Source organism: Montipora foliosa, chromosome 4, assembly GCF_036669935.1.
Source record: "Montipora foliosa isolate CH-2021 chromosome 4, ASM3666993v2, whole genome shotgun sequence".
Classification (NCBI taxonomy): Eukaryota; Metazoa; Cnidaria; class Anthozoa; order Scleractinia; family Acroporidae; genus Montipora; species Montipora foliosa.
The window spans coordinates 3,251,160-3,261,159 of record NC_090872.1 but is presented as its reverse complement, the minus strand read 5'-3'; the positions used below and the strand labels follow the sequence as shown (position 1 = coordinate 3,261,159).

The 10,000-nt window shown below is 39.0% G+C and overlaps 2 protein-coding genes across 4 annotated transcripts in view; one reads left to right on the top strand and one right to left on the bottom strand.

Moving 5' to 3' along the window:
* Positions 1-10,000, top strand: part of LOC137999546 (synapsin-2-like) — a 46,347-nt gene that overhangs the window by 22,433 nt on the left and 13,914 nt on the right. The window lies entirely within an intron of this gene.
* On the bottom strand, positions 1,389-9,402 carry LOC137999545 (metalloproteinase inhibitor 3-like). Of its 2 annotated transcripts, none has more exons than XM_068845344.1 (3): positions 9,257-9,402; positions 6,723-7,027; positions 1,389-3,112 (listed from the first exon to the last, which is right to left on the bottom strand). In XM_068845344.1, the coding sequence occupies exons 2-3, from the start codon at positions 6,841-6,843 to the stop codon at positions 2,532-2,534; spliced, it is 702 nt and encodes a 233-aa protein (XP_068701445.1). In that variant the 5' UTR covers positions 6,844-7,027; positions 9,257-9,402; the 3' UTR covers positions 1,389-2,531. The 2 variants fall into 2 exon arrangements, with proteins under 2 accessions (XP_068701445.1, XP_068701446.1); XM_068845345.1 differs by having other exon boundaries at positions 9,248-9,365.

Genomic DNA, 10,000 nt, shown 5'->3' with positions numbered 1-10,000 from the left:
GTGAGGCGATGGAATTTGACTTTTCAAGAAATACTAGTTTCTGTATTACAGAAAATGGCGCCGATAGCTTGCACGCCCGCAAAGACTTGTGGTTGTCGGTGGCCCTTTAACTCAAGAGTGCCACTGAAAAAAATTGCATTGTCTAACGCGAGATAGTGGCGAAAGTATTGACTTCATGAACGTCTACTAAAAACCCTTTGAACCCCGGAGGTTTTGTGGCATTGCATTGGTTCGGGGGATACGTTTCTTGTGTTTTCCCGAAGGGGTTTTTGTTTTTCGTATCCGGGGTGTCACTTTTGTATAGTGTGGGCCTTCTATTTTTGCTCAATGTTTCATCTTGAACGTAGGCGGTTTTTCGACTGTCATTGGTAAAAGGCCAGTGGATACCTAAATAAACGTAATGGATTATATTTGTCTGATACTGTGTAGTGAAGTTGAAATAATCGTTTGTCATTATACAGAGTAAACACTTGGGAGTGACAGGGTTGAAGAAGGGGTTCTTAGTTACAAAAATATCGAAGAATACTGAGGTAACTAAGTGTATAATTATGCAGCATATGGTCTATAAAAAGAAAAACAACGGGCAATGACTGACTTACAGACAGCATGACACCCTTCATGCATTACCGTCAGTCGTGACCAGGCTCTTGGTTATTAGGCCGTAGAAGTATCAATTTCTGTCTTATTCGTACACTCAAACGCCAGAAATCATTGCGTTTTTCGTCAGTGGGGAAACCCCTCAGGGACAAAGCATCAAGTGTTAAGTTTTAGAATGCAGTCAGAGTCTTTCCATTTGTTTGGCTATAAGAGAAATGCAGTTCCAGGTACCACAATGCACAAAAGAGGTAATAAACAAGACTTTCTGATTGATCGATGATCAAGTAATGTCTCAGATGGCCAATGAAATGCCATCCGGTATTACGCTTGCGTTTTAGCCTGCTTGTGAACGGTAATTTGTGTTTCGGTCGCCATATTGGACGGGTGGACGTCGGGAGATCTGGGGCGAGGGAGACCCTGTCGTTTTGTCACCCGGCCCAGACCTATCCCACGCGCTTCCAATATGGCGTCTGAGCAACAACAACATTTACCGCCTGCGAGCAGGTTAGTTACGTTTCTTCTGATTAATTTCAATACTCTCATTTCGAATTTTTTTCATGTATATCATCAACAAGTAATAACATGATTTTTGCAGTTTGGAAAATACTGAGCACAAGTAAATTTTTTCAAAGATTACAAATTGCACCCGCCTCCGGGTTTGTGCTATTTTGTTCGTCTTTGAAAATATTTACTCGTTTAGTTGCACAACTCGAAATCATGCGATTGCCTGTACTAAGCAGACGAATTGCGATTGCCCATTTCCCGAAAAAACCATGAAATTGTTCTCGCTCTCCATTCAACACTGGCACTTTATTTAAACACAACACAAAGAAATTGCTATCATGTGCTATATATATATATCGTTGAAAACTTCTCAACCCTTGCGAACTCTCGCTTCGTCTTTACGACGTACATTGTTTGTTCCAAAATGAACATAAAGTTTAATTAAGAAAACGTAAGTCTGACAAGAGTTCAGTCAAAGCTGTCGTCACAAATAAAGATCTCTGCAACCTGCAACGTCCTTGCACCTACAGATTTTCTGATGAAGGGTCAATAAATGAAAAGAGAGGAACGAAGCGACTCAGTTATATCTGCATAATTTATCAGATTTCTCAATTATCAATGTTTTCTTCGTCAACTGTTCAAATCTCGATTCTGAGCCATCAGTCAGTGCTATTAAAATTTAAAAAAAGCCCCCGCGAGATTTTGGCCATGCTGCATAAGGTTTGGCTATTTTTGCAATTAATTTGTTCGATGAAACACAAACAACTCTAGCACAATCTAGCCTTACAAAAATATGTCAAAACTAAAAAAATGAAAATCTTTCATTTCCTAAGGAAATACCTAGTACAGTAACATGCGGAAAGGGTCTTAAATCGAGACATGTTGACATGTTGCGGGCACGGCATTCGTTTCCTCGGCATATTTGTCTACCCAACCAGCAGCATTCTTTATCTGGCTTATATAGTATCTAAGTTAATTAAGGCTTACAGTATTCAGAGTGATTCATCGATCTTACTTACAGGAGCTTTTAGTATTTGAGATTTTCAAGAACGTTTTCTAAAATTTTTAAAAACCGCTATAGATATCAGCCCTGCCGCGGCACAAGGTCAAAAAGTCGATGTGCTCGGGCATATAGTGGTTGCAGGCGGACTGTACAACGATTTTTATATCACATGGATTTCTGTTTCGGAATACCGACTTCCAGTATCAAGTCGCATTGACTGTAAACAGTAAGGATAACCGAATTAAATGCCTCTTCTGTGCATAACCGCACCTGAAAAGAGCGCGACATCCAATCGGATAAAGACTTGCATTCATAGGTGGTTCACTCATCAAATATGCGTTTTTGGAAAGGTATAAACTGACGATAATCCACTTACAATATGGTAAAATTTAAACTAAGCCTTTTTACTGCGATCGCCTCCTTGGTTTTACGGGTTCAGTCTCTTGAGACACTTTTTGTAATCAGTAGTTATCCGCCAGTCGCACTTGTTTCCTTGCCAGTTTCTCAAGCAATAAGAGTTCGCACTCTTGCAATGTTCCTTCAAACGAGCGCGCCACTCCACCTTATCGCAGCCCTTTAGCATTGCTTTGCAGCCGCTGCCGAAGCACATACCGACCTGACACATGCAATTCTCGCCATAGAAACGCCGGATTCCAGCGCGTTGTTTGCGTGTAATCAATGACCATTCTGTGCGCCACTTGCACCCGCCTGTGCGAAGTCTTCCTTTTAAAATCTGTCCCGTCAGGAGATACACTGTGTTGTTAAGCAGATCTACTCGGCAAGATGACGCGCGAGCCGGAGTGTAAAGTCTGGCGCGTAGTGTCCGTTTTCGCGATCCGTACACTTCTATACCTTCGGAGCTATTTATTTCCATCGCTCCTTTATAAATCTTCAATATTCTTAACGTGTACACTTGTTCTTGGATGAATTCCGCAGGGATCATCGGCTCCGGTGGTTCAGTAAGCAAAGGCACTTCCGTGGTTTCAGAAAGAACTTTGGCTCTTATCACTATAGAGACAAAGAAAAAATTCATACGAATTTTGCTTTGAATAAAGATGGGCTTACAAAAAAAGATCAAAGCTTTGAATTCTCTGGAAAATGCAATTGAAATTTCTACATGGTACAAATTACTTTGCGCTCATTTGGCAAAAACGCAGATGCACTATTCATTAATTTTTTTTTCCATAACGAAAGGTTGTGATGATTAAAACGCTAATAAAATGGCGGTCGTTGCTTGCACCTATTAATAGGAGCTTACGAAACGACGACGCCGACGCCAACGACGACGCTACAAACTGAATAGCTTTAGTGAGCAAAAACAATGGCTCTGCACGCTCTGCACGTGCGTTTTACATTTTGGTACATTTCTTTGCCGTCATCTCCTAAGTGACGACGTGAAATGACCAAATTCAAGGTTCTGTGGAGGACGTTAGCACATGTTGATGAATTTTCAGTTCTCTTTCTACGCTTCCAACCGAGTCATACCAGTTTAATTCCTCGACAGTTACTACAAATTTTTAACGCGAAACGACATGAAATAGTTTCCTAGTGATATGAATGACGCGAACTTGTATTTTTAAATGAAGTCCTCGTAGCCGTCGTCGTCCTCGTTTCGTAAGCTCCCTATTGGGAAACGACGACAACGACTGCTATGAGAACGCCACAAAATAATGGGCGTGATGAAGAAAAGGCTCTGGACGCCCTGCAAGTGCGTTTTGCATTTTGGTACATTTCTTGGCTGTTCTCGTCCTAACAATAGTGCGTTTTAAGAAACGACGACGGCCAGACTACGACAACGCCACAAAACAGTAATATCATTGGTTAAAAAAGCATAAATAATCGTGCTGCCGCACGTGCAGCACGGATTTTAGCAAGTACGTTAGCGCTCCTCTGCATAACGACGGCGTGAAATCACCACATTTGAGGTTTTGACGACAACGTAAGCATGCAACAGAGATTCTGTCATTCTCTATTTCCACTCTTAAACCGCTCGTACCAGTTTATATTTAGGATACTTCGCCCATATTGTAGGAGGTGAGCGAAAATGAATAATCGCAAAAGACTTATGATAAAGCAAAGTTATATTTTGAGGTGACGTTTTTGTCGACCGTCTCCGTAATAGATCTTAAACTCTCTAACGACTTGAATTGACTAAATTTGAGGTTGTGTAGAGGACGTCCGAACTTGACGCACTCCGGCGGGCACAACAAACAGGCTATTGTCGTTGCCTCGTAGAAATCAATCTTTTGTCACTCGCAAAAAATGCAACTAGTGGCGGGTTTTAAATGACGGCATGATCACTCGGATAAGAAAAATCCAACGTGACTTCTACTGATTGGAGTGGAAATCACTTGTAAATTTCTGAGGCAATCAGTTTTCTATAATAACTCAAAATCTTTTCGCATTATAACCCTTCACCCTTTATATTGCTGAGGAATTAGTTCCATTCCAAGATGATCCTCAAAACGCCCTTTCTCGCCTCTAATGATATGACTAATCCTACAAGAACATAAGAACCGGCTCAAAATTTGTTTCGACATAAACATATTTTGCATCGTTCCAAGTATCAGCCAGCTTTTAAAGTCCACGCCCTCCAGCTTGGCTTGGAAATCACTCTTTCATGGTAACGAAAAACGTGAAAGATGACATTGGAACCGAAACAAAAGCTGTTCAAAATCCGAATGCAACTGATAGTTGAATAGGTATCCTGTGGTAATATTTGCGGAAATACCTGACCAATCATATTGAAAGAGGTAAGCAATATCCCCCAGTCTGGGACATCAATTTAAAAATTGCACCGTCTGAGACGGCGCGAAAGGCGAAATAAGCTTTACGTTGCTCAACCCACGAACGAGAAAACAAAAACACAACGGGTCTATTTGGAATTTTTGCTTTAATGACAAAGCTATGGCAAAATATATTCGGAAATTAAATTAAAGTAATTACAAGATAAAAGCAGCATAAGACCTAGTCAAAGTAGCTCAGAGTCTTACGAGTTGACCACGACCACTGAAAAGTCAACAATAGTTCATAAGAAGGAAAGGAATTCATTATTTGACAAATAGGATTTAGAATTACTACTACATAAAATAAAAAAAGCTATATTAATTGGAATGGAGTGATCAAATGAGTGTCGCTCTAACACCTCATTCCCGACTTACGTCATCCATAAACTAACAACGAGTTGAAACATTGGAAAATAAGGTAATATTGAAATGGGAAAAGAAAGTTGAGAATAAAAAAACTGCAAAATCACTATTGCACTTGTGAAGCAGATAATGATAACAATGACAAATCTACTATCCGGTGTTATTAATGTGCGAAACAATAATTGTTTTGTCAGTTTTAATATTTTGCAAGGAATTTCGAAATTTGCGCTGATTTCTTGCGACTGACTGGTCAAAGTCCATTGAAATCAAAGGTGAGAACTGGATCACGGTGGCTGGAGAATTTTCGTGATCACGGCGCCTCACTTTTTTGCTGTTGCTGTAACCGCGTCAACTCTTTATCGAAAAATCTCATTGTTTCACTATTATTTCGGATCAAGTACAGTACTTTAGCCACACGATTCACTGTAATTAGAGGGAGTACTCAAAAAGGGTTCAATTTATCTGTAGCATTTCGCACGCTGAGAGCTTGCGTGACTTCCTAATATCGCGTGACCATTGCTGTAGAATTTTACGCTGTCGATCTGTTGGATCTGGCATTTATATAATTGCAGATTTTTTCTTTTTAAAGCGACAGGATAAAATTCTTTTCAAACAATTTAACGACATTTTAGATGATTTGATTTTCAGCAATCTACTGACTGACAGAATTTCCGGTAGCTTTATAAGTGGTCCTTACAATACAGGGTAAAAGGCCCGGTTGGCTTTCAACATGCGCTTATTTTTTGTTATGACTGGCGTCTGGTATTGCTTTTTGCGCGACTATTTTTTTTGTCTTAATCGCTGTAAAACAAATTTTCCACCTATTCCACTCAAAAATGAGCAAAAGAAGACGTGGCTCAGTGCCTAAAGAATTATCTTTCTTCCCCATGTTTTATCCCTCTTCAAATCGTATTAGAACCAATATTGGCATTAGTACATCCAATAAAAAGATAAACTCTTTCCTATCTATTAAACCTAATTCCTGTATTAAAACCCTCTGAAATCTGCTTAAACAAGTATGTCTCCAAGTGATTATGCGTAGAAGTTCCGAATTCTGAAAACTCACGCAATCAAGTCGTTTACGAACGATGAAGGTATTCGTTTCAGTAAGGGATCATTTGTAACCAAAATAGGAACGATGAATGAATCAATAAACACCTTTCAGGTATTTTTGACAACGTTTCAAGGAAAAATGTTCTTGCAATTTTTCATGACTCTTGGTTTTAGTATTTCGATGTAACATATCGACCTGCTTTCCCCACTGGGAAGTTTGGGTGATCTCGGCATAAATGTCATAAATGAAAATATGTTAGGTTGTTTGTTAATTACATGGCGACATTGACTTTGCGCCCAGCGTGTTGGATTGAAGTTCGTTTGCGTTTCAAAGGTCTTCTGATAGGTGAACGGGCAACATTAGATGTAAAATGTTTTATCTCTTTGGCAATACTTAAAAAAAAAAGGTCACTTACCAAATGCAGAATTACAATATTCATTCTGCGGATGACTTGGAAGGCAAGAGCACGCACGACAAATCGCGACCAAAGCCACTTCGAAAAGCAAAATCACAAGAACAAACTTAGCCATTGCCATGAACACGAAATTATGCTTTTCCAAACAAGATGACTCAAGTCTTCAAAACTGCAACTTCTTCTTTGTTTCCCTTGTTATTTTTATGCTTTGCGCTCTAAACGTTTTCAGCTGCTCGTAACATCCGACATTCGAAGGTCCTTATACGAGATTCACCTGGTAACCAGATATATCAATAGGGCGTCATCTGTAACAGAAAAAAAATGTGATCCTCTTCGAGAACCTGTGATGTCATCAGGGATCAAAAATATCTTTGACAAAACCGTGCCTTGCCAGGACATAATCACGCCCGGCTAGAGGTTGGCCACACAGAGTTCTGTCATATTGATATGACAAGTTTTAAATTGTCGTTTTCCGGACGAGTGATGGAATGTCCCGGTAGAAGAGATGATGCCGAAGAAAAACATTAAAAATGTATATAAGCATAGACAGACATTTGTTTTGTGATTAAAAAAAAATGCTTTTCACAAGAAACTAGGGTCCGCGGCTTGTCGCTTTCATAGTGAAAAAAATACTTTTTAACCCCAGTTAAAGTTTCCTTTAAGTGTTAAAGATGCATTAAATTAAACTTTCTTTATCATTTAAGTAAAAATTTTTGAGAAAGAATGTGTGAGGCTAATCTTCACGAGGAATTAAAAATATTTACCCTCTATTAAGAGATAACAAAATGTTTGACATTTTCTATCGTTTTTCCAAGAGGATAAGTTATTAGTGCAGACTCCTATTTTCAATGTCGTAATATTAATAGTTTCTTTGCGTTCAAGAAGTCGCGTTTTTTTGTTTTTTTGTTGGGGGAGGGGCTCATTTTTGTCATTTTCTTTCGGTGTCAGGATAATTTTTGTTAAAAGTCATTGTCGATTAATTTCTGAGATGCGAAATATGCGTTTGGTGTAACTAAGTGCTTTGTAGTGTTGAAAATGACAATCAGATTTAAGTATGATCAATAACTGTGCATGATAAAATCTAATCTTCCGTTGTGGTGGACTGTTTCCCTTTAAAGTACAAGGTGTTCAAGCTTGTACAATTCGAGCAACTTTTAAACGTGTTGCGATTGTGAAGCAGAGTTCGCTCTTCCGTCCAAGGAGTTCTGCAAAAACCAAGATAAGTCTTGGCGGAAATTGGGAGCTTAAAGACGGGAACATTCTAACTTGTGATACTGTGTTCCAGTTTTTTTAATGTTTCATACCAGAGAGATTTCATCAGTTCCATTTCCATATTATCGCTCTTGAATAAATACTTATTACATTAAGAATTTCTTGGGTGTGTGAGAAATTACAACCTATCGATTTGCAGCTATTTGTCCCGCGGGACAGTTAAGGGACATCTCTGTCATTTCCATCCTTCGCAATACATCCCAAAAGTGGAAATAAATTAAAGTAAAGCTCTTTGATCTCTGAGTGTGTTTTCATTATTTAAGTGTGTTTTTCCTCGGTTCATATTTGTGGTAAACAATGTTTCCGTGTCGGCGAGGTATTGCCAGCGGCTCACTGCCAAACCACTTGGGCTCTTAGCTTGTTAAAAACGCCTCCGGAGAGAAATAAACCAACTACTGAATGTAGAGGTTAATGGAAGGTTGTTATTTAAGCTGACATGCGTGCTTAGGGTTTTTGGAGTGATTAGAAGGTCCGTATTATGACTGAAACCCAGTTATTTCTCGTTATTTTGCTGCCGTTATATTAAACTACTTATCTGTGAAATTCAAGTCATGAAATTACAAGGAACTGCAGGTGATTTTAAGGAGACAAACAAGATGCCAAGCGAGTTTTTTTAAACGTTTGAATCCGATGCAAAGTACACTTCGACAAAAGCAAACATGCATTTTACCGTGGTGCTGAAGACTTTATTGCCCAAGTACCAAGAAAAATGATTAAGTGTGACCGTTGAAATTGGGACCACTTTACCGGCTGCACTTTTTGTGGTTTTTTTCCCTTTTTTCACAATTAAGTGTTCTCACTGCGAGTTCAAGACATCGCGTGCTCTGAATTGCGTAGGCTTTGAGGTTTTTGCATTTGTTCTTGTAGCTTCTTCCTAAAGAGCTAAACACATTCTTTTATCACTAGTAATTGTTTGAGACTAAAATTCCACTGAGAAATAACGTAAGCAAAGTTTTCATCTCCGATATGTTTTCTGTATCAGTAGCATTCATTGCTGCTCCAGTTTTGCTTACAAGCAATTTTCCGTAAGTTTGAATTCCTAAACGTTGAACGCAAAAATGTGTTCGTCTTTGATATATTTAAACACGAACTCTTTGTTTTTTTCATAAGAACGTCTAATTTTGGAGCTTTTCCTCGCAACCTCTAAACTTGAGCAAACGATTGAGAAACAAAACCATCACGTATGCACATGCTTTGCGATGATGCGCGCATGCTTGGCCCCCGCAGATTGCCCAAAACATCTCAATTCTAACCTTGCGTACCTGCTAGCAGACTGACTTCAGAATGGAATCAAAGTACTTTGACTCGGAAAGCGGGCCGAAGAAGCAACGAGTATTGTATCGTGTTTTCTGTGACCAACCTCAATTTCTTTCTCTCCTGTGTTTTTTTTTTTATTATTATTATTATTTTTTTTCATTTCCTTCCTTCAAGTCTTGGCTTGCAGGAGAGGTGTTCTGCCAAAACACATCTCCAAATCATGCAGGTCACATTTCAGCGCAATATTGCAAAACGTTGTGATAACAGTGTTTTCTGAGTCAGCAGTTTACTCCTGAATCGAGCGGCTCGCAAATATTTGTTTTAATCACTTTTTCTTACAGGGTCTTATAGGGAAAGTTAAAACTCAATGGCGTCAGTATACATTAACTTGGCGTTAATAGTTGTATGCTCGGCTAAGACTCTTATTGTTCAGTGTTAAGGTTAACCCTTTAAGATCCTTTAAGGCCTATAAGTAAAACACACCCAAATAAGGTTTCCGTTAAATCAACTAAACCTCTTTTCTTGAAATACCGGTAAGCTTAAAAATATTGGAAATTCTGTGGTGGTCGCTAATGCGACCAGTTTCCGAATTGATCCCAATTTTGTGGTTTTCCTAACTCAGGTGACATCTAAATTGCAAGGTAAACCCATGCTGATTAGATGTGATCATTCCACGACATCAAAGCGAGTCATTTTCTTTCCTTAATTGGCTCTTTTCGTTTTTACTGTTTCTTGCAAAAGGAACAAAA